The sequence below is a fragment of the Epinephelus fuscoguttatus genome, linkage group LG18 (genome assembly GCF_011397635.1).
Source record: "Epinephelus fuscoguttatus linkage group LG18, E.fuscoguttatus.final_Chr_v1".
Lineage (NCBI taxonomy): Eukaryota > Metazoa > Chordata > Actinopteri > Perciformes > Serranidae > Epinephelus > Epinephelus fuscoguttatus.
Genome location: NC_064769.1, coordinates 17781761 through 17806723, shown reverse-complemented (window position 1 = coordinate 17806723; position 24963 = coordinate 17781761). Strand labels below are relative to the sequence as shown.

At 42.0% G+C, this 24963-nt stretch overlaps 3 protein-coding genes across 4 annotated transcripts; 1 reads left to right on the top strand and 2 right to left on the bottom strand.

Moving 5' to 3' along the window:
- Positions 1–500: 500 nt before the first annotated feature.
- LOC125878664 (PH and SEC7 domain-containing protein 3) lies at positions 501–14013 on the bottom strand. Of its 2 annotated transcripts, XM_049560033.1 has the most exons (19): positions 13877–14013; positions 12849–12936; positions 12570–12752; positions 12343–12400; positions 9769–10480; positions 9339–9420; positions 8907–9240; positions 6914–7927; positions 5236–5316; positions 5010–5122; positions 4843–4901; positions 4648–4737; positions 4513–4556; positions 4256–4428; positions 3892–3962; positions 3634–3779; positions 3364–3508; positions 1909–2055; positions 501–1820 (listed from the first exon to the last, which is right to left on the bottom strand). In XM_049560033.1, exons 5-19 carry the CDS (start codon positions 10297–10299, stop codon positions 1533–1535), a joined length of 3318 nt encoding a protein of 1105 aa, XP_049415990.1. In that variant the 5' UTR covers positions 10300–10480; positions 12343–12400; positions 12570–12752; positions 12849–12936; positions 13877–14013; the 3' UTR covers positions 501–1532. The 2 variants fall into 2 exon arrangements, with proteins under 2 accessions (XP_049415990.1, XP_049415991.1); XM_049560034.1 differs by lacking the exons at positions 12343–12400; positions 12570–12752; positions 12849–12936; positions 13877–14013 and adding an exon at positions 10898–11196.
- Positions 14014–14198: 185 nt separating this feature from the next.
- On the top strand, positions 14199–20034 carry LOC125878665 (zinc finger protein 436). Its single transcript, XM_049560035.1, has 2 exons — positions 14199–14518; positions 16306–20034. The coding sequence occupies exons 1-2, from the start codon at positions 14320–14322 to the stop codon at positions 17937–17939; spliced, it is 1833 nt and encodes a 610-aa protein (XP_049415992.1). The 5' UTR covers positions 14199–14319; the 3' UTR covers positions 17940–20034.
- A 1735-nt stretch (positions 20035–21769) lies between these two features.
- On the bottom strand, positions 21770–22645 carry LOC125906378 (proteinase-activated receptor 3). The gene has a single exon (XM_049604997.1). The coding sequence runs from the start codon at positions 22643–22645 to the stop codon at positions 21770–21772; it is 876 nt and encodes a 291-aa protein (XP_049460954.1).
- Between the last annotated feature and the right edge of the window lie 2318 nt (positions 22646–24963).

Genomic DNA, 24963 nt, shown 5'->3' with positions numbered 1-24963 from the left:
TCCCAGGTCTGCTCCATCTTCTGTCTTTTTTGTAGTTAAGATGACACGCAACGAGAATCATTTAAATTCAGAAGCACAGCGTTTAGAAAAAGTGACTGTAGAGTAATTGTTATCGCACTTTTCCAGGAAACACCATTATTTGAATGAACAATTTTACAGACCACTGGATCTTCAGACCGATTTAACTCTGAGTTAATTTATCAGTTTGATCAGTCCGCAACACTCGCTGTGGCCCTGTGAATAATACGTTAAAAACCTTCACCCTCAGAGCTCAGTTTCAAAGATTCACGGGAAACACTGACATACAATAAAAAATAAATAAAATTATAGAAGATTTTACCAAGAGGTTGAGGTTGGTATTAAAGGGAAATTTTCTAAGACTTTCAAAATGCCCCGCCTCTGATGTAATTTCTTAAAAAAAAAAAAAAAAAAGTAAACATTTGCATCCATCACTACATTGCATCATTGTGAGCCTACAGGCCATCAAACCAGAAGTGTCATACTGAATGATTAACAGAAGTAACACTTTATTTTTCCCCAACGAGAAAAAAATACATGATGCAAAATTTACCCTTCATTTGAAACAATACTTAACAGTGATATCAACATATCACACACAATATTAAAAACAAAAAAGTGCAATTAGGATTCCTTAAAAAATAGCAACAGCACATCCTGTCTCCCTACATTCACTGAGTTGTGCTGTACTACAGCCCCCTCTAGTGGTTTACATTTTAAAGGCACATTTTTTTCCCCACAGTTAAAATAACATATGAGTTACTTTGTTCTGTTATAAGTACCACTACAGACCAAAGTCAGAACAACAAGACTAAATAAATTAGGTCTGGACACTTTGAGACACTCAACAAATGAATCAGGATCCCACTTCCTATCCTGAGAGACACTGAGAGTTTGGGATTCCCTGAGGTTTGTCTTTTTAAAAGTGCACAAGATCAAAATGGAGAAAAACAATATAATGAGACACTGTTGTGAGATGGGATCACTCCAGCCAGTCCAAGACTTAAAACGAATGTGGACAATGGGCATAAAGTGGGGGGCCATTGGCTCCTTCCCTACTTCCTTCCCACCTACTTCCAGCGCCCTTGCTCCAACCAGACCCATCTTCGAACTCCGTCTTCATTGTGATCTCAACTAAACACCTGTAACGTTTCATAACTGCATCTTGCACGGTTGCGAGACTATCGCACTGACAAAATCTGTCCACAGACAAACAGACAGACAGGAAGACACGTAACTAATCAAAACCGCTTCTGTGGTACTTCCCACTGTAACAGTTGTCTCCAGGGCCACATTTTGCCATGATCAAACACACACACACATACTCACAAGGTGAAAACAATACTAGTCATTGCGGTGATGTCAACAACAAAAGGATAACTTTCTAAGGCAGGTATAACTCTGGTGTTTCTCTGGTTTTCTGCTCAGTGCCTCCATTAACAACATTTACTGAAGTCCCGTCAATTCACAGCAGAAACAATAAATCCGCATTTTCAACTGGTCATAAAAAATGTTCAGACATCTTTATGCCATCGAGGCATCATGGTCCTGCGATAAGTCCGTCTTTCTGAGATGTTGCGTCTGACTTTAACCATGGGCGGAGGAGCCATCTCCAGGTCCAGAGACGGGCTGGAGTGGGACTTTTTCAGCCCTCCTTCCTCCTCCTCTTCCTCCTCCAGAGAGTCTGTACACACGGCTTTATCAAACAGGTTCAGGTCTGCGATGCTCAACCTACCAACACCTGCCCTCCTTACTTTCTTCCAGGCCTCCAGTGCTTGGATGTAGATCTCATAGCGACACATCTGCAGGGTCGAAGAGACACAGGGTCACTCATGTGTCTTTATATTTACATTTATACACACACACTGTCACCCACAGCGCCTTCATTACCTCATGAGTCAGGTACTCCATTCTGACGCGATGCTCCTCCAGCTCCTTGGCTTTGGCTTTTTTGCCCTCCGGCAGTTTTTGCTGCAGGTACGACAAGTCTGCCTTGAAGGACTCCAGCATTCCTGCATGAGACTGCAGCTGACGTTCCTACACAGGGAACAGAAGAGAAGAACAGATAAAGGCGTCTTGCAAATTGATGTGATGCAAAATGCTGCTGAAGAACACACAGATAAAATTGTTGTAAAGTATTACTCCTGTCTTACTTCAGCTGCAGAGGTGAAGCATTGATGTGTATCGTGGGAAATGGGCATCATGTGATTAATTTCTGCACTGTATTAACTGTTATCCAAGTTGCAAAAAAAACCTGCATTTTCCTCCTTAATTATGTAGGAAGGCGTCATCAGAACACATGAGGACGTATATTTTATTTAAAAGTGAGACTATGTAACATTTTTTTTTTTTAAAAAAAAAAGGACTGAGCAATGAAAATGCACCTTTGCTCAGTTCAGTACACTCAGGTTTTGTTGCTCCAGCCGTCTTTGGTCTGTTATGACCAGTAGCTTATGGAGGTTAATGTTAGCTTGTGTTGCTATGTAACTGGCAATAGATGTCGCATTTGTGGCAGTATCATGTACGTAACTGTCACATGATGACACAGTGTGCCCTCTTCAGCTAAAGTTACATAGACTCACTTTAATGGGACAAAAGAAATTGTTAAAAAAATACATGTGATAGTTTTACTGGTTGTTCCTGATATTAGAGAGAAAAAGCAAACAGAAACCATTTCAGGAAGTTAATGTCAAGAGCTGTGGGTGTTGTGCATGTATTACATGTATTATGGTAATTGCTTGTAATGTGAGTTGGAGTTGAAGTCAAATCCAGTACCTAAAAGTAATCGTTGACTGAGAAGGCAAAATATGAGCTACATCCAAAGTCATGAGACATTGAGAGTTTTGTACCCAGAAGAACATGTAAAGTGGTGGCTTGACTTATATGAAAGGAATCAAACCTGTGGCATTTTTATCTTACTGTACTAACATGCATTGTAACATTTAAAGGTCCAGTGTGAAGCATTTAGAGGCATCTTTTGGCATGACTGTAATATAATATTGATAACTATGTTTTTATTAGTGTATAATCACCTGAAAATATGAATCACTGTGATTTCGTTACGTTAGAATGAGCCGCTTACATCTACTTATAGAGCGCATCCTCCTACATGGAATCCATCATGTTGTTCTACAGTACCCCAGAACAGACAATTCAAACTCTTGCTCTAGATACACCATCATTCTCCCACACAACTGGCACATGGCAGAAGTTTTAGTTCTGCAGCCTCACTGCTATGTGCCAGTAAATCCTACAAACTAGACTTTTAACATTTAAAACTACAGAAAAACCCATAATATAAAAATGACTTGGTCACTAAGAAAGAGAAAGAATAGGAGTGTGTACCAGAGTTTGAGCAGACCGCGAGGCGGGAAGGATCGGTCTGAAGAACCTCCTCTGAGAGCCGACAGCAGCGGGGAACGGAGGCGAGGATTGAAGAGCTGAAACCAGGTTGATGCGGTTGATCCATGAATTCATCTCCACTTTGGATCTGTTGGGAAATCAAACAGTGAGTTGTGACACTGAATGTCAGACTCTTTCACACACACACACACACACACACACACACACACACGGACACACACATAAACACACTCCAGCTGTGCTCTGACTTACGAGGCCTGAAAGAGGAAAACCCTCCAGTCAGCCGTCTGCAAACGGAAGACATGCGGCTTCTTGGTGTAGTCGGCTGCTGGCTCGGCCAGAGAGTGATGCACACTCACCACCTCCTCGTTAGTCGGCTGGTCCTTCCTGTAATCATCCTGACACACACACACACACTCCTTAAATTCTAAGCATGTATACTGTAGGAAAACACACTGTTAATACTGATATTGAGGAGAATCATGTTGGATATAGAGCTGAGTTACTCACCTTCTGTAAGTAAAGGACCATTCCCCTCAGCACTCCATAGAAAGTCTTCCATCCTCTCTTCCCCCACGGAGCTGCCACACAAAAACAGTCAGTGGGTGTATGAAAATTAGACTCCACTCATATTAAAGCCCACAATGATCGAGGCAGCTTGTGCAGGGTTCATCTTTATACATATTATAAGTTGACATTTTACACATTCTCTTAATTAAGAGCGCTTAAGAGCACTAACCCATGGCATAGTTCATATGATAATGAGAACTGCTGACTGAGTTACCACAGAAAACACTTAACAGGATAATATAGTGTAAAACATTAAAGAATGATGAATAAAAAACAAAAGAAATTGTGTTTGTGTCTCACTCACTGCGTTTGCCGTCGATGTCAGCATGCAGCTTCCTCTGGAGGAATCCCTGTTTGACCACAGAGGCCGTTTTGTCGTGAGGAACGTCCTGGAAAGGGTTGGCTTTTGAACGCAGCGGCGCATCTTCTCCTGCTTCTTCATCCAACAGCACACTGCTCTTTAGTTCCTCCTCATCACTGTAACAGAGAGATTCTTACTGCATGTTTGTGATAATAAATGTGATGAGTGGAGAAAAAGAGTGTTTAACTCAGTGCACTTACACAGCCCACTCCAGCGGTTCATTCTTAATGGAATTGTAAAGAGTCTGCAGTAGAAATGGAGTAGAAAGGGTTAAATAATGGTCACCAACAATGGTTTGAGTTTGCTTTCTGACAGAGATCAGCAGCAGTTATTACCTTCAAGAGATCCTTGCTGAAGTTTTCATCTTCATTCATCCCATCCAGGTTGGACACAAACTTCGAGGAGGACATGGATTTTCCTACATTCTGTTAAAACACACAAAAAAACAGTTGACTCACAGAGATCATCTAGTAACACGGTGTCATGTCAGAGCAAAACTTAAGATGTAAATAGTCATAAATGTGTCCCACCTGTCCGTGCAGGTCAGTGTTGAGAAGCATCAAAGCACATGTGAGAGCCAACACAGACTCTGAGGACATAAAAACGAAGGAAAATGATCCACTCATCCATCACATCTAAGAACTCACTGCTGTATCTTTGAGCAGAAAACAAAAAGCAAAGCATGACTGAGGCTCACCTGAAGAGGGGAAGGAGTCGGGGTTGCACTGATGGAAGCGGCAGGCGAAATGCTGCAGCACGCGCTCTCTCTCCTGGGTCTCTCCTATCAGCACTACCACTTTCAGAAAAGACCTGGGAGGGAGAGAAACCACAGGGAAATAAAAAAGATTATGGGAGGTTTTATGAGCATGCTTTGTGAAAGATGTTACTGTGTGCCATCCAAGCTCCACCTCTGTAATTCTCACCTCAGGGCATGATCGAGACTCTGCTCGGTGAAGTCAAAGTGTTTGAGGTATTCCTCCCCGACAACACGACTGAAGTCATTACTAAACAGAGACGAAACACATTCTGTGTCAGAGTTACCACAGCTTTGTTTATTAGAAAGGACTGTCATGCTGATTATGTCATTGAATTATCGAAGTCAGCAAAAATGATCAAGGTCATGTCCATATTTTAGCACATGTGTTTATATCTGTGTTTGTTTACATAAGAAAGTCAGCAACATTTTAGCTAACAGGATGCTGGAATAAACAGCAGTGTTTACCCGACCACTGCAGGATCTGTGCGCAGCACCTAAGTGTTTTTTTTTTCACAGCCCCTGAGCCTAATGAACAAACAAACCTATGCTGAGACATGTTCTGCTGTCTAATCATGTTTCTAGTCATGCAGCTTCAGTCCTCTTGTCTACTCTCTGTGTCAGAGTTTCAGTGTGGGTGGGGCTCACCTCCTACACACACATATTTATGTTTGATTTATTTATGAAATTTAGGATCTTTTTTTTACATTTCAATTCCAATGACTGAATATTCTCAGGGAATTAAAAGTTAATTGCTTTTTGCATGGTGTATTTGCATAACTATGCCATTATACTATCATTATATGGGTGACATAAAATGGTCTCAAAATGACAATATTTTTTTAAGGATAGTTATTACTATTTAATCTAAACTGGAGGCAAAGGAAGATGATGTGGTCTGAATTAAATGTTAGATGGCTGCTTAAATGTCACGGCAAAGCATATAGAGGAACTCAGTGTTCATGTCACTCAACTTAATCTGTCAAAAGCTCCACAAAACTGTACAAATTAACTGTAGTGTGACCAGTCACTTATTATATTTTAGCTAAATCTCAATATTATGATGACATACCCAAAACCCCATATGACATGTGCAACCAGAGACACAATAAAACGTTGCTTTTAGAGTCAAGTTCCAAAAATAGGAACCAACTGTACTTGCGCCCATCTGTGCGCCGATGGGTGTGTAGGTCTTGCAATGTGGTGTGGTCAGGCACGTTGCTATTTTGAGGTAACAGAAAGTGATTGCGTCATCAACAAAGAAAAACCTGGTCTAAAGTCAATAGCACAGGCAACAACTGTTTGTTTTGTGCGAAAAAATCAGACATTTGTTTGATTGTTTGACTGAATAAAAGGTCTTAAATGATGAGACACACTGTGTGCAATTATGCACAAGGAGCAACACAACTTCATCGATTGGATTCATGGTACACCTAAAACACACCTATGATTAATTAAGGGACTAAATACAACCCCTATGTGTTTAGTTGGACAAGCCCTACATGCACGTGCTCCAGGGACTTTAGACCACACGCTATAGACTGTTTAAATAGGGCCCTCCATGTCTGGTAAATGCCAAAGCCTTATCTCTAAGACCCCAATTTGTAACACAGACTGTCTGTGATTAATTGGTAGCAAAGATAATCCTGATGACATCACCAGGGTTATTTTCTCTGACTTTAAAAAGCTCCTCCAAAGCTACAGAAGATGTTATACAACAGTTATATCATGCTGAGCAGCACCTACAGCAGCAGAAAAGCCTCTTCAGCTCCAATGGCGAGTTGTGGGTTTACAGAGTTTCAACTAAAGGAAGATAAAATATATATATATATATAATATGTGCTTACTCTTTGTCTAAGTGCTTCACCACGTCCACACGTTGGATGCCATCCAACTTATACAGCCTTTCAGCGAGGCGGCGGGCCATCTCTCTGTTCACCTCGTCTCCATTCATATGAGGCACTGCTGTCTCGGGGGGTTTAGGTTGCTCTCCATTTGCAACAACTGTTTGCATGGACCCGTCCTCACCGCCTCCTACTTCTTCTTCTTCACCCTGATGTGACGCCTCAGCCTGTTTGTCTACCAGGTTGAACTTGGCCTCCCCTGTCTGCTGTGTGACCTCACTCTCAGGAGACAGATGCTCTGTTATCCCTGACTCATCTGTCTCTGGCTGCACAAGCTGCTCACAGAGCGCTGGCTGAGACAAGTTGGCCGTTTGCAGCGTCTGCTCATTCTGCTCCGATGGCTCCGTCTGTTCTTGCTGCTCCGCCACTCCGGGGTCTTCAGCTTCGACACAAACTGACTGCTCTGACTGAGTGGACTCAGTTTCAGGTTGGGTTGACTCTTCGGTCAGTTCCATCTCTGGTGACTGTTCCAGATGTTGGTCAGAGTCTTGTGACACCTCTGCCTGGATATGCTCTGACTCTTCGGTCATCTCAAGCTGTTGGGACTCAGCGGGTTGAGGCTGTGGTGACAGCTCTGCGTCCTGCGAAGTCGTTTGGTTACAATCTTGTTGCTCTAAACAATTTGTCTCCTCGAGGTTTACAGCCAGCTCTACTATCTCTGCTGAGTTTTCTATCTTCTCTGCAGTACCTGCCACCTGTATCAACAGTTCTTCGTCGTTGTCATCTGCAGCCGCTGACTGTTCCGGGTCCACGTTCTCATCTACATCTTCGCACATTTCTGGCTCTTCAGTCTGACCTGTGGAATCTTCATGTAACCGTTGTTGTATCTCTATGTCCTCTTCAGTCCCTGAGTGCCTCTCTTCCTCTAAAAGCTCTGGCTGCGGCAGATCAATTAGCTTATCTGTGTTTCGGGTTGGTCCAGTATCGTCAGTTTGTAGTGGCTCTGCAGGAAGTGCCCTACAAAGTATGATTGAAATATGCACTGTAGTTAATTTTAAAACAGCACATGATCATGTTAAAGGAATAGTTCGCCCTACAAATGAACATTTGTATATTATTTACTCACCCCATGTCACACTGAATTTGTTAAATAACCCTCTGTTTTACTCACATGCCTCCACGATGGGTGAAGTTAGTCAAAAAATGGAGGACGTTCTTGATGAATTGAAGTAATCAGGGTCTGCGTTTAACAACATCACAACTACATCAATTCAATTTAAAAACGTTCACGCAACTTATGCCATGTAATCCAAGTCTCGTTTATCCAGTTGTGTCCTCAGTACTTCCCAAACAGACCCCCCTTTCCAACAGGAAACTGACCGACAAGTGAAACCTATCTATGCTCTCTTTAAAGCCAGACTCCATTGACAAAAACAGTAATTTTACCTAGCTAAACACGGGAGCTTCTGGTCCACAGCTGCCTCAATCAGTTAGTTAGTGTGTGTTACTGAGTGACTTTTATGTTTTAACAGTTAGTTCAGATTAACCAAAGACACACAGTAACACGAATAGACTAACCTACAGTGCAGCTGTAGACCAGCAGCTCCTGTGTTCAGCAACATAAAATTATTGTTTTTGTCAATGGAGTATGGCTCACTGTCCGCTTGTTCCACTTTCAGTTCAATTCCCTTTGTCAGAGAGGGCTGTCTGTTTGGAAAGTACTGAGCATACGACTGGATAATTGAGACTTGGATTATAATGGATGTTTTGGATGGAAGTCTTGCTATCGTTATATGCAGTTGTCTATGAATTCTATTCATCAAGAATCTCCCTCCGTTTTTAGATTCTTTGTTTACCATGGAGGCATGTGAGAGAAGTTTTTTCACAAATTCAACACTGGGTGAGTAACTGCTACACAAACAGTCATTTGGCGGGTGACATATTCCTTTAATAAACACTTCCTGTTACTTTCTCATGTTAAATCCATGATACTCACACATCACTCAGACAACTGACAGCTTTTGCCTCTTCACTTTCTTCAGCGCAGGACACGTTTGTCACACTCAGCTCCTCTTCTCCCACTTCGCTCTCAGCTTCAGTCTCAACACCGTTCGTTAAAGTTTGCTCTTCCTCTGAGTCTTCCTGTCCAGTCAGCAGAACATCGGGCTCCTCCCGTTCCTCTTCTAGTTTTACATCTACAAAAGTGTCCGCCTCATCATCTGAGATGTCAGTCTCTTTGAGAGTATCAATTAAGTCCACAGTTTCGACAGGATCCGACGTTGCTGAGTGTCCCTCCTTCTCTTCTTCTGAGTCTGTCCTGAGTGGGACTTCTGAAAGATTTTGAAAAAGTTGAATCATGACTTCTCAAACTGAAATGGAACAAACAGAAAAACACCTAATTAAAGTCGTCTCTCAGAGTAATACGTACCGTTATTACTGTCTATCACCTCATGTATTGGATCTTCCCTTTCCTGTGTCGGTGGCTCTTGCACATCTGCAGCATCACATGGCTGGAAATTGCAACACAGGCCATTTGATCATGAGTATGAGTTGTTTGAGAAAGCTTGTGATTGCCAGTAGGTCATGAGAAAAAAGCCGCACTCATATGACCAACATTATATCCACTCTATTCCCCAACCTACTACAGAAGCTCAAACACGTGTCTCTGAAAAGATAAAGACTGAGGTGGTGAGGCCAGAGTCAAGTCAACGCTCAGTGAAGGAAGCGTAATGACACAGGAAACTGTATCTGAAGCTGTATATGCTCACATTAGACACACAGAAATAGACAAACTTCTAAATAATGGCAGCATGACAACATCACACCTCGCTTTGTATCCCCTCACATACAGTACATACCTCAGAGCTGTTTCCTGTCCATTCTAGGTTTGAGCTGAGAGGCTGTGAATCAAACCCATCGTCTTCCTCTCTGCCCTCCTGTATAAAAACCCCTGCATTAACGTCTTGAGATTGAAGCGACGGGGAAGTGGTGTCTTGACTCGTCACGCTGCCAGAGTCCAGCTCATTGGCCAAGCTGCTGTCAGTCATGAGTGAGGGCGTCTCTGCAGCAAAGGGATCAGGCATATCCCACTGCACTGTGGCGAAGGAAAGCGGAGCACCGCAGGTCACGGGGCGCACTGGCCATATTATCTGCTCCCACGGTTCTGCCTCCTCAGGCATCTCTCCTCCTGCCTTCGTGGAGAGACTGAGTACATCTGTCCCGTGTGCCTGATTTATCTGCACTTCTGTGTCACCCCACACAACAGTCTCCTGCTCTCCATTGATGAACTGGTGGTCGATAGAGGTCCATGTGTCTTGTTCAGGCTGCTGAAGGACTGAGGCTGTGATGTCTAGCAGAGAGGAGTTCAAGTTTTCCTCCTCCATTAGCATGTAACTCTGTCAGTTCCGTTGTTGGGGTGTTTGTGGGTTTTGATAAAAGATGCTGTAGCTCTGACTGTTGTCTTGCTACAAAATGTCCTCCTCTGACATATGAAGGATGATCATTTTGTAAGATCCCATAAATGTGAAATCCTGCAGCATGTTAAAACTTTCAGTGGCGCCATTCACAGATCTGTGAAGAAAAAGAAAAATGTTGAAAGATATTTTACAACAACCCCATCTAAAGCAGCACGAGAAATTCTTCCCTAAAATTATGTGAGCTGTAACATCATGAACCAACAAATGCAGAGTTGTTCTGTTTAACTGGTTCTTTGTGAAATGAAAACAACTTTTTGGGTAACTTCCACGAGGAACATCTGATTAGCCGAGAGACAAAAAAGCTATTCACAGGACTCTACTATATTTGTTTGTAGAGTAATAGTGATGAATCATGTGTTGGCTTTTGGCTCTTTATTTCTATTCATCCATGAGAAATAGTACATTTAAAACTACTGAAGAACAAAGTATTCTAAATTACAGACTAGCAAAAACCAAGCTGACATAAAGCTATTTATGGCCCTGATGATGCAAAAATACTCCAAACACTCACCACTTGTATGTCAACACAATCCAGCCTGAAGGAAGGTTTTTGTCTGGTGTTTTTTAGCCCGCGCTGCTCATTTGTCAATTGTTTTTATCTACTTGGTGTGGCACTGCAGGTGTGCAGTGCAATAGACTTTTAGTGAAATGTCATAGAAGCGTGTTTGTACTTCCTGACCACAGACACAGAAAATCAGCCGATCGAGCAAGCAGGAGAGATAGAAAAAGAAAAAGAGGTAGAGGTGTACTGTGTCGATTAAGAAAGATGCAGAGAGGGTGGGGTTAAGGGGCTTTTTCTGGTGAACAGTTTAACTGCCCGTGTCCTGTGTTTATCATCTTATCACCACGCAGCACAGTGACTCTGGGCAAAGGATAAAAGCACGAGTCCACATGTGAACTGCATGTTGTCAACACAAACTAAGACTGCAAACAAAATATCATGTCTGTTTGTGCTGGTGATGAGCACAGTCAAAATGTCACACCTCATATCTCTTCCACCTACTTTAATCTTTAATTTGATCTCACCCTCATCTGGCTTTCCCCCTGTTTGTCACAGTTTATTTTAAATATTTCTCTACTTCTCTGTCTATCTTCATTATTCTATTCACGTCATGCAACCAACATCCGGGACAGACCTTGACCACATTTCCTGTGTGGGTGCTCACTTCTCAGTTCCTGTCAGGGTGCAACAAGTGCTAAAGTGCATGTACAACGAGAGTTAACGAGGGTTAACAAAGAGGATCGTCTGTTAAATGAATGACACTGTGTTTGAAACTAAAAATGTGGAGATACTAAAACTTAAATTAAAATTCTGATAGGGAGTATTGTGTCTCTTGGGGGTTTTATGCCAAAATCTGAAAGTTTCGCTCACTACATTTAAACATAAAGTGAAACATTTCGTTATAATGCAGTACTGATTACAATCGCTTGCTGCACTTTGATAAAATACTGTGTTTTAGATAATAACACAGTTAATCCTCTGTGTGTTGGTATCTTTAGCAGCACTGTTGATGAGAAAAACTGTGGAAGGAATGCTCAGATGACTACAGAGATCTCTGATAAGATCATAAAAAATAAGAATAAATTAGGATGCTTTCAGTCAAATGTAATTTTACACACACAAAAAACTGCCCTTAGTGGACAATACCAGAAGTTGCTTAATGCATGGGAAGTTTATACAGCACACCGCAGTCTTGGGATACTGTTTAAAATATTAAAGGAGAAGTTACAATATTTAAAAAAAAACATACCCGAGAGGATAAAATAAAAAGAGGAACTCACTCACACTGAGTAAAGCGAAAGTTGTGAAATGACCTATGTGACTGTATACATATAATGTCATTCATTAACACCGGTGGACATGACACACACATGAATGTGAGCATTTTTAAACCTCAAAGACCAAAAAAACAATCTCATTAATAGAAATCTTTTCAACTGTGAAGCATGACTTACCCCCTCCAGGCTCTTTAAAGCAACATCATATGATCAGCCGGCTTGTGAGGTTTTAAGTCTTGTGGGAGGGAAAGACACACCACTGTGTTATACTGGCTTTACACCACTGTAAGAGGGCTGCACCCTCACAGACATATCCACTCACACACACACACACACACACAAGCATACAAATAACCCTCAGTTGATTACGCCTGAACCTGCTGCGCACAACAAACAGGCCTCACATCCGCTGTCTTTTAAGAGGAGCAGCCATCTAGTCCGTGGTGTCGCATAACGATGCATGCAAGTCACAAGTGCTAGTCTGGCCCTGGTCCTCCTCCTTCTTCTTCACGCTTCCTGTCCATTTTAGATAGATCAAAATCAGACTTCAGTCTCCCTACGACCCGTTCGTCACTCAGCAGGTATGGCTGTGGAAAAAAGAAGAGGAGAATTTGAGTGGTTACAAAGGGGAAGAAAAAAAAGGCACATTGTGATTGGCAGATGACTCTAGAGCTCAGAGACACCTGAGAGGCCTTGGTCCACGCCCACTGCCCTGAGGGCCTGCAAGCACACACATACAGGTCAGGCGAGGGGAGTGGCTCAGCTTCATTCCTGAAAATGACAACAGGAATGATGTGGTAAAACCAGAAGGTGTCCAGATGCAATGTGTACAAGTCATTAGCTGTACTTAAATTATCTGTGCCTCTCTTTGTTAGTTTACTGTCTTCTACTGGGTTAGTGTGTGGCTGTGGACAGAAAAGCTTGTTAAACACAGACATGTTTCTCCAAAGGCTTACCAATAAAAACAACACTACATAGGCCGCATACCTCTTTACTATACTGTTTCCTATTTCTAAATGTTATTTGCTTTAAAACCTTAACTGAGTAACACATCATTAAATTAATGTCATGACCTATTAATCAGTTTTAGCATTACTCATTGTGAATACGTAGTTATCATCATCTATCATCATTAAAATCAAAATTGCCAATTAAGTTTCCACTTACATGGAATTTTTGCTTTGGTGCATACATTAAACATCTATTTAAGAGGTTAAAATATGGCAAAGTACTGCAACACCCAAGAGGTCAAATATAGCATAGAACAATGTATGATAAAAATGCAAAGATACCTTTAATAAGTGCTATAACAACAAATATGTGCATTTTAGTTGCATTAGAATAACCTGTATATGATTAACAGCTGCGAATCATTATTAGCTTTATAAGTAGCAGCATTTAGCATGAATATCATTAGAATTGTGCTAGTTAGCATTTTGCTTAGAACAATAAAAATCCTATTTGTTGATGCTATATAGTTATAGCATACTAACTAGCACATTGGCTATTAATGGAAGCCTACTTAACCCAAATCAGTAATATTATGTACCATTACTCCTTATTCGTTAATGACGCTTTAAAATGACAAGGAACATTATCATTAGCATACTAGCTTTACTCGTGATGAAGCTAACCTATGTATATATTATACACAGTGTCGTTAGCATGATTAGCTTTAGCATAACCGTTGGTATTAAAGTATTAGCATTACCTAGCATTTATGTGAGCATCCTTGCAGTTGTAGTGAGTTAGTTGCTGGCTAACTTAGTGGTTGTAATAGGCTAGATAATTTAGCAGTAGTGGTGCTAGTAGTATTATAAGTATTAAAGTAGCAGTGCTGCTTTAGTTTTGCAGTTCTTGTTATTTAAACACCATTTATCACCGTGTTTAACTTGTGTTAACACTACCATAGTAACATTAGCTCGGGCCTCTGCTAATCCAACGGTTCCCCTCCACACCAGCAGGGGCGCTAAAGACCTGTTAGCAAAACAAAACCAGCTTTTCCTCGCCGTCACTTTCGTGCGACTGTCTGCTTTGTTTGTTCCGCACACGGCAGCAGCAGACTCACACACACCCACTTTTTTCCCAGACACTTGCAACCATATACACAAACCATCGGGCGAGGTGTCCAGAGCTGCAACCACCCGGTCCAACATGGCCAAGTCGAGTGATCTGAAGATCTTCCTGGAGTCTTCTCTGAACGAGATCTTTAAAGCCACAGTGAGCGACATCCTGGACTCAGTGGACCGGACCCTGTCCGAGTACCAGGGCACAATACGGAGGATCGAGTCCGAAAATGAGGGCCTGAAACGGCTGCTGTTTGCACAGAAGAGCACCGAGTCTGCTGCAAGGGGTAAGGCTCTGTAGCGACATGCAGCTACTGTCCTTTTGTTCATGCATCCCCTGCACTGTCAGCAGATTGTGTGTGTGTGTGTGTGTGTGTGTGTGTGTGTGTGTGTGTGTGTGTGTGTTTATATAGGCATACATTAAAGGCAGCATAAGACAGTATAACAGGCAGACATAAACAACTCAGGTTTCAGTACATTGATTGTTTTGAATTATACTTTTAAAACTTATTTTAGTTCATTGGCCATATACAGCCCAGTTTGATCTCAAATGGGCCAGACCAGTGACACCATTTCATAAAAACATATGTTCCCCTTTTTTAGTGTAAAAAGAGCACATTTATGTTCTGAAAAAACCTTCATTTTCAAAACAGATGATGAATAACCTGAAATGTTATAAGAAAAACTATCACAATTTTAACAGTACGTCTTAGTTTTCCACATGCAGTCAGTCTACTCACTGTCATTGCATGTGCATCTTTCCATATGTTTCTACTCTTGTGTAGTAATGCTGGCCTCACAACACCATACTAAAGTGGAAGCTATTGACGAAGCAGGTTAAGTAATCTCCTGCCTTATAAACCATCTATACATCAAAAGTTTTGCAGTGTCTTAGCAATAGGCTCCAAATATAGTTTTAACATATAAGTCTGATACAGATTCTTTTATACTGAAGCTGCTGATTGATAATATTTTGCACAGAATTCAGTATCTTTGAATGTGACCGCAATAAGTATTCATTGTTTTTGCTAAGATCTGTATTCTGGTCAGAGTGGAAAAGCCTCCGAAGCCGCACTTTATATGAAGCAGGCTACTTACTGTTTTACTTGTTCCTGAAACCTGCCAACTCTTAGCCTTTACACTGCATCAAAATTAGATGTGCAAAGTCGTCCTGCTTCCCGGATTGGACCCTTTGGCAGCCCAGTTCTGGTCCACTGAATCCTTCTATAAGCGTCAGTCATTCATAGATAGCTGAGACAAAAAAGTGTATATCAAATTACTTAGTCTATTTATGTCTTGTAGACATAAATAACAACGTTAATGCCACTGCTTTAGTATTGCACCAGACGTTATGTTGATAATGTTCCAGACTATATTTTACATGTTGTAATATATAATCTGTAATATCACTTTAAGTGTAATGCATTCAACATGTTCAGTTCAGCCGTAATAATACCCATATTGTGTTAAAAATAAAACTGAACAAGGTGCCTTAAGGCATCCTCTTGTTAACGCTGCCCTAACCAACATCTTAATGTTGGAAATGCATGAAATGACTGTGTAATGATGAAAAGGTTGCTTGCAGTGACCCCTCAGCTTTGTAGAACATTTTAGTGTCTTTCAGTCTGTTGTTTTTGTTTTCTTGCCCACTCGGATTAAGCTTCACTCAGATTTACCTCATGTCCAGTTGTAACAGGCAGCAAAAAAAAAGCTGCGATCAGCCTGTTGTACACTACCTGTCCAACACCAAATTACAGACAGGCAAAGCTAGCAGGGAGCTGGTAAACATAGTGGAGCATTTAGCAGCTATAGAGCCAGATAGTTCCCTCAAGAGTTAGTAAATGGAGAGAAATGGAGAGTGAATATTGGACTTACATTTGCCATGTAACCAAAAAATATCATTTGATGCAACTTTAAATTATACATCAGTTAAGTTTGTTGAGGCTGTTTTGTTGCTTCCACAGTGTCATTTAATGTTTTTCCCTTCTTAAACTAGTGACTGTCAGTTAATCAAACATTTTACCTGTACTGTAGGTTTGTATAACCTTTTGCTTTGGCTTTTTTTTCCCCACAGATGTTCATGAACAAGACGCCACTGAAAAGTTTTCGACATCAGAATGGAACAATCATGCTATCAACTCCACCCAGAGCACGTTCAAGGTGTCTATATGCAGCAGTGACAAGAAGAGCACCAGGAGGAAGCAGAAAGACAAGATGAGGGAGAGCACGTCTTCTTCCCCCTTTTTACTGCAGACTGATCGTATGGTAGAAAGCCCCTGTGTGAACGCAGCAGAGGCAGGCATGTCCACCCAGAACTTGATATCTGTAAAAACAGAGCCTTGCCTGGATGAAAACGGTGCTATTGACCTCTCCCAGCCTCCCTCGCTTCTCAATCTGACTATGAGGCCGATAAAAAACGAGAGCACAGAGGTCAGTTTTGACAGTCATGATGCGTATGCGCCGCTGCCGCCATCTACAGGCCTGGAACAGGACTCCAGAGGCAGCGACAGTGAAGTTAAAGTCACCATTGTTTCAGACACTTACATGCAGGATGGACAGTTCATTAAGACGGAGGAGGAGGAGGAGCAGAACGGGGTGTTGGATTATAGTGACAATGACTGTTTCTCCAAGCAAGAGTTGAAGCATGTGTTGAGGTTTTACCCTGAATCAGGAATAGATCCTGATGCAGAGAGCAGACAGGATGTGGAGCCAGGGGTGGTGGCGCACGAGGAAAATGCTGCTGTTCCCGCAGATGAGTATTTGGAGATCCGTGACAATTTTTTGCGCTGTCCCTCTTGTCCCAAAACGTTTAGTAGAGCAGCCTCGCTCAACATCCACATCAAGACACACAGTGCTGAGAAGGCCCACAGCTGCAGCTACTGTGGCAAGCGCTTCGGCCGGGCGGATCTTCTCAAATCGCACAAGCGCACCCACACAGGAGAAAGACCCTATAGCTGCAACATCTGCAGTAAAACGTACGCCCATCCCAGTCAGCTTAGGATACACAAACGTGTCCACACTGGGGAGAAGCCTTATTCCTGCTCACACTGTGGGAAGTGCTTCAACGAGCACAACCAGCTCAAAGTCCACTTGCGGACACACACTGGGGAGAGGCCTTACAGCTGCCAGGAGTGTGGCAAAACGTTCAGCAACGCGGGCAACCTGCGTATACACGAGAGGATCCACACCGGTGAGAAGCCATACTGCTGCGCTCAGTGCGGGAAAAGGTTCAATGGCTTGGGCGACCTCAAGACACACTACAGGATTCACACTGGAGAGCGGCCCTACAGCTGCGAGCTGTGCAAGAAGACCTTCAGCCAGGCGGGCCACCTCACCATACACATGCGGATGCACACGGGAGAAAGACCATACAGCTGCAACGAGTGCGGCAAGAAGTTCACGGTGGCCAGCAGCCTCAAGCTGCACCAGAGGACTCACACAGGCGAGAAGGAGTACAGCTGCTCGTACTGCAGCAAGAGCTTCAGCAGGTCGGGCCACCTGAAGAGACACGAGCTGGTCCACACCAAAGAGAAGGTCTTCCTCTGCAGCCAGTGTGGGAAGACCTACACCGACCAGTCCTCGCTTAAGAAGCACCTGAAGATGCACGCAGCCAAGGAGCAGAAGGCTCAAAGCGACGGGGGCACCAGCGAGGCTGAAACAAACCGACCCTCAGCCTCAGAGACACTTTCAGACACTGATAGAAATTAGAACCAAATTTTTAAAAAATGAGTATATTGGCTGTACATCAAGCTCATGTTATAGCTATTATAGAAACTCATCTCACAGCCTACATCAACAGGGTATTACAAACTGTTGTGCAGTATTTTTGTGTCTAATATGTGTCCAAACTCTTCAAACTGTTGCTCAAATTGGACTTCCTGAATCATCTTTCATCGTCTCTCCAGTACCTTAAACAACATCCACCCACCTGTGCTGTTTTAGTGCAGCGTTGTTTTCAGTCCACTAAGGTTGTGTGCTGTGGTTGAAAAGCTCCAGAAAAAGCTAGCAAGTGGAGCTTTAGTTAAAGAAATACTTCAACCCCCAAATGACCATTTGTATGTTTTTCTCCCATGTCGCAAGTGAATGAAGAATTCAAAAATTGAGAAAATTCTAGTTTTGGTCTAGTTTTGCTGTTTAATAACAGCAAAACTAGACCAAAACATCCATGACAAACTCTCACACACCTCATGCCGTATAATTCAAGTCCCATTTATCCAGTCGTTTGCTCAGTACCTCCCAAACAGACAGCCCTTTCCAACAGGGAACTGAACAGAAAGTGCATCTTACTGATGCTCTCTTCAATGCCAGACCCCATTGACAAAAACAGTAATTTTACCTCACTGAATACCAGGTCTTCTGGTCCTCCACTGCCTCGATCAGATAGTTTGTTCCTGTAATTGTGTGACTTTGGTGAATCCAAACTAACCTGTAAAAACACCAAAGTCACACAGTAACACAAACAAACTAACTGAGCGATGCAGTGGTAGACCAGCAGCTCCTGCATTCAGCGAGGTAAAATTACTGTTTTTGTCAATGGAGTCTGGCATTGGAAGGAGCTTCAATTAAGTTTCACTTTCCGCACAGTTCCCCGCTGGAAATGGTGCACTGTTTGCGAACTACTGAGCAAAAGACTGGATAAATGAGGCTGGGATTATACTGCACGAGTTGTATGGGTTTGTAAATGCATGTTTTGATACAGTTTTGCTGTTGTTAAATTGTTAGATTCATCAGGATATTTTTCCGTCACCACGGTGGCATGTGAGAAAATTCACCATAACATGGGGTGAGTAATTGATATACAAATGCTCATTTAAGAAGTGAAGTATTGATTGTTTTTGTCTAACTGCTGTTCCTGAGGTCAAGGATGAGCTCTCATGCTCCAAACTGTATGTGATGTTTGTGGTACAGTGCAATACACTGTTGTCTAATCTTTGCTGTGATATAGGTCCAAATATTTAGCAGTTCCTTACAATTAATGACTTTTATTTTCATTGATTCTTGTAGTCGTCTCAACATGGTGTAAAGAGACAGAAAACGGGACCCTAAAAGAACAGATGTTCTTTTAAACATGCTGTTTGTTACCAAAATGTTGGTAGTGTGTTTTTAAAATGCTTTAAAGTAAAAGAAATACTGAATGCAGTGTCTGTCGGAGTGACAGGAGGTGCTAGTGGTTTCTACCACCCTGCTGAAGCAAGTCACTGAATCCCTGGTCCAGGTTTCTGTCTTGCAGCTGGTCCTGACCTTTGACCTCCCTGTGGAGAAAATAAGTTTCCCCCACAGGGGTCAGTAAACTATAACAATATAATTGTTTTAGACTGAAGATGCTTCTTGCACATGTATTCACTTTGTAGTAGCCCGAGGGTTAGAAATGTGTGCTGCAACAGTGACTTAAGGTGAAGATCATTAATATATTGCTGTATATAGCTTTAACTCTACAGTCAGCAGTCTGATCCATCGAACTGACACGAATGTATTTGTGTAATAACGTTACTGCAGATATTCAGTACTGATCGACCTGCTTTTAATAGTAAATTAATAATTGTTTTGTAAGCCATGCTGATTTCAAAGAATGTCGAGCTTTTAGAGGATGTGTTTTAGGTTCCTCACTGTGCTGCCAGGAAACACGTCTGAAACTGACACACAGGGGTGAGACGTCATGTTTATGATGATAGGGCTACCGTTTGTTGTGGCAACTGGTTGATATACCTGCACAGCAATGTATATTAAACTGAGTGTTTGCTACTAGGAGTTTAATGTGACTTACTTTTGTGTGATTTGTGTCTAAATTAAAGAGAAACATTAACCAAGAGATGTTTGTATGTCTTATTTATACTTTATAGGAATATTTATTTGAAATGAAAAGCAATGTGCAAAAAAAAGAACATCTTCACAAGAGTACAAATTTATTAAAATACATTCTTTTTTCACATTTAGCGCAACCAGAAAAGCCAATACAACAGTTTATATGGATAAGTGCCTGCATGATGCAGTGGGCCCCAGTGATTGTTCCTTGACACAAAAAGGCACAAAGATTTAGTTTCTTGCCATGGATAGATGGTGGAGAGGTGTCCTGCCTGTTCATAAAGCTGAAGTTAAGGCAACTCAATGTAGAATACATTATAACATACATTATTATACTAGAAAGATGCTTTGATGGCCGAGGATGCTACATGTGACAGCTGTCTCCACAGCAGTATGAAACAGATGTATCACTAATTGATTGAGAGTGTAAGTGCTTGAGGATCGGTATTTCTTAGAGCTACAACGATTATTTTTATTAGCAATTGAGTTGATTATTTTTTAAATTAATCAATTAATTGTTGAGTGTGGAAAATGAAAAATAAAGTTGTGAAAAATGACCATTGCAGTTCCTCAGTGCTCCAGGTAATGTCTTCAAAATTATTGTCTATGTAAACAAAAGTCAAGAATTAATTCACCATAAAGACAAGAAAAAGAAGGTTATTTTTTCTTTTTTTTGCATTGTACGCCTTAAAAATATTTTGATCATTAATGACAGTTATTAAAAAGTTGACATTTACTCTTTTTTGCATCAAATGATTAATTGTTTCAGCTCTTGTATCTCACTTGTATCACCACCTGAGGTAACAGAGGATTTTTTTTTTTGACCTTTTATCAAAAAATGTAACACATGCTTAAAAGTTCCCTGGCAGAGAGACTTTGTAAGAAATCTATACATCTAAACAATATACTATTAATTCATTTTGTGCATATTTTATCAGCATCAGAGCAGGCACAAATCTTAATATTTAAAGTCAGTGTTTGGGGACCCAGATCGGCATTTGGGAACCACCAACCCAACAGCCAAGAAAATGTTGACATTGTACATTTCTGAAAACCATGGAAACCTTACATTTGTACATTTTATAGCGGATATGCTGCAACTTTATATTTCAACAACGCTGTGGTGAACGTGTGCTTAGGTTTAGGCTAAAAAAAAAGATTTGGTTATGGGTAGGAAACATGTTTTGGCTTGATAAATTCACTTTTGGGGGCTCAGACTGCGCTGGAAAGGCAGCAATGTTTTGGTACAAAGCAACCCATTTTCATGGCACTGTCCCTGCTAGTGAAAGAGCAATGGGTTGCTTAGAAAAACACTCATGTTTGGGAGCTAAAAAGCTGCTGGAAACACAGCAATACCTCATTAAAAACAACTGGTTCTGTTGTTGGTTGGTCTCCAATATTGGGCTCACTGGTCTGCAGTTTGGCAGCCATCTCGCCTAGGTGACACGCCGTTCATCATACCCTCCACCTCTGGGTGACGAAATTAGCTCCTTACTATTGCACTTTAGAAACGTTGACATGATACCTAAGAGACGAGCGAATGTAAGGTGTATGTGGTTTGCAGAAACATTTAATATGCTGACATTTTCTTCTGGCGCCTGAACTGGAACCACTGCACAACACATCTTCTCAACAATCGGCATTTTCAAAATCAGATCAAACAAAAAGAAGAACTTAATATTTTCCTATATCATACAACAACAGTACATTAACATGAAAGCAAACATGTATCCTTATTAGTTTTGCATCGTGCAGCTCTGACAGCAGTTGATCTTTTCCTTGGACAGATAGAGCATCGGCTGAATGCTGCTACTGAAGTCCATCAAGCCGAATGCGACGTAGTGAATGTAGCAACGGAACACATCAGGAGAGAAGTAATGCTGGAAGGGGAAGAGCGCGACAGGTGGGAAGTAGTTGAACACAATAATGGCCAGGATGATGAGGACCATCTTAAAGGCTCTCTTCTTCACAGGATGCATTTCATCTCTGCCGGGCCCAGACTGCCTCAGCACCCAGAGGATCGCTATGTTGCAGTACACCATGAAGATAAACGCTGCCAGAATCATCCCCGTGAAGACCTTTTCGAAGTTGACAATGTTGCCAACACATTTAGCAGCAGCATAGGCCAGAGTGATCAGCCAGACCACGATGGCCAGGATTGTTCTGTGCTGACGGTCCTTGAGCTCAGTGAAGGTGATGGGGTGGACGACAGCCATGTAGCGGTCCAGGCAGATGCAGGAGAGGAAGAGAGGTGAGGAGTCTTTGATGCCGTAGAAGAAGCGGAGCACGTACCAGGTGCTGCTGGTGGTGAGGAACACTATGTTGGCGAGCTCAAGGGGAGGGATGAGACAGAAGAGTACGTCCAGAATCGCCAGATGGAGGATGAAGATATCTGAGGTGGAGGAGTCCCCCTTGTTCTTGTGGATGAGCCACAGCACCATGAGGTTGGCCGGAATGCCGAGGAACATGTTGATGAACTGCAGGCACAAGTACCAAATGATGACAGCAGGCATGTCTTTGCAGCGCTCGTACACTGTCTTGTCACCGATGGTGTAGTTGATGGGTCTGTGGGAGACGAAGAGCATTGAGGAGTTGAGGTATAAAACCTCCATGTCGGCGAGGTCAGAGGTCAGCAGCCAGAGGAACAAAGACCTGTCAGATAAAGAGAACATAGCAGGTTCAGTTGTTAGTAGCAGTTGTGACAGGGATAATGAAACAGAGTTAGTTAGCTATGAGATAAGGATCAATAATCATCCAGTATCAAAGATGTAAATATGGTTGTGTAAGGTTGTACTGGTGCAGTTGTTCGCTGCACATTACAACAATGTGACTGATGTGTTTTTTGAAATGCTTCAAAGGAGGTGCCATGTGACACACTTCCTAAACTTGGCTCTTTATTTATGCCACAGCTCTTGCACATCACCCACTCCAGGTTTAGGTGAAATTCCATTTAAAAGCACCGCACCTGTTACTGAGTATTGTCACATTAACTGTTAATACAGATGTATTGCACCACAAATTAACTCTTTGGACCCTTTATGAGATTCATTGCAGTTACACAGGGGAAATTCAAATGCCAGAACTTAAGTGGAAGTGGACTGTGGCTTAGTTTAGTAAACTTAGTTTTATCGGGAATCCCACTGTTGCTCTCAGAAATATACTTCCCCCAAACAACATCTATCAAGATAGATTTCCTCACTCGTCAAGCAAAGCATAATAATGACACTGTCTAACCGTAGTAAAACAATAAAAAATGAATCTAAGGCATGCTCACTTAGAAAAAATCATAAAGATAAATACACATTTTAGCAGCTAATGCACTGGATAAAAAAGAGAAAAAGCAAACATAGTACAGTGGTATCAAACCATATATCAGTCTGCTTTATTTTCTGCTGGAACTAAAGTGCTAATATTCAAGAAAAAATGGCTTTCTAACTCTCAAGCCACCACACACATATGTAAATTTTTTTTTTTTTTCCAGTGGAGTTTTGTGCTGTAAGTGAAGCCTCTTACCTTGAACTGCTGCTTAATCGTCTAGTGAACTCCTCTGCCCTCAACCAGCTCTGTCACTCTGTCACTCTGTCACACTCTGCAGTCTCCTCAACCCATTTCCTCTCCACATAATTAAGGTAGGTCTGCATGATATGGCATTACGTCGAGTGTAGCTTTATGAAAGGCCTTGCAGATTTATTTGCATATCTTCCAATATGTTTCCACCATGTCAACAGGCAGATTGTTCCAGTATCTCTTTATCAATGGGCGACATGTAAATGTGCAAACTGACTATAAGAGGGCCTCGTCTCCTGCAGAACAGATTATCTAATAAAGTCTGCAGAGTATTGCCATAGTAGAAGACACCGCAACACGACTGAAGAACTCAAAATGACACTCACCTGTTCACCAGGATACTGCAGCACCTTGTGTCCCCAATCTCCACTTAATCCTTGTGTGACTGCTGAGTACGTCCCTTCCACTGTGAGCAAATAGTCAGCCCTCACCTCAAAATGAATGAGAAACATCTTTTGGAAGATGACACAACACTTCAGGGATCCTGATCATCCAATCACAGCGTTGAGACGAGGGTGTGGAAGCTGAGGAGCTCCCCCTGGATGCCACCATGTCTTGTTGGCCCCCACACATTTATCACGCACATTTAAAATTAAGAATAAAATAATATGAGACAAAGATAAAGATGAGAGATATAAAACTGTGGAAGTGAGTTTGGAGAGCGGGGGCAGGGGCAGTGAACTCTAATACAGAGTTGTGTGGAGGACGTGTTATGGCAAGCCATCATCCGTTCACACTGATTGGCAATGATGCAACAAACCGATGGTGCCTGACGGAAAATCGTCAGTAAACAACTGATGCAACAGTCCAGACAATCACTTCTGATTCAATTCAGTGTAACAATGTGTAATATGTTACGTGAGCCTGACATGTGTTGAGGTGTAATGTCCGTCTGCAGGTTTGAGCTGCACCCAACATGCAGAGCAGGGACGTGTGTCTCTGCTGAGAACTACAGATCAGCTGACACCACCATTCACCCTCACTGTTTTTAAGTGTGTTTTCTGAGTGTTAGCTTGTTCCAGCGATCTACAGATGGCATGGTTTTTGAAGGTTATTGAATGACCTCTCAGGTGACCTTTGACCTTTTACTCCTATTTAATTAGACAGTAAAAATCATTAGTGGAAAAAGCACTCAGAACTTGTAGTAAAGGTAAAAGTAGCAATACCACAGGTCAGACTCTACATACAATACTCTCTGTTACAAGTAAAGTTTACAAGCTGCAAGGAGTTTTTAATCAGTTAAGAAACATTCATTCATTTTTCGTAACCGGTTATCCTGTTGGGGGGGGGGGGGGGGCCCCCCACGTTTAAACAAGGAACCGTCTTGCTGCAAGGCAACACTGCTAACCACTGTGCCACAGTG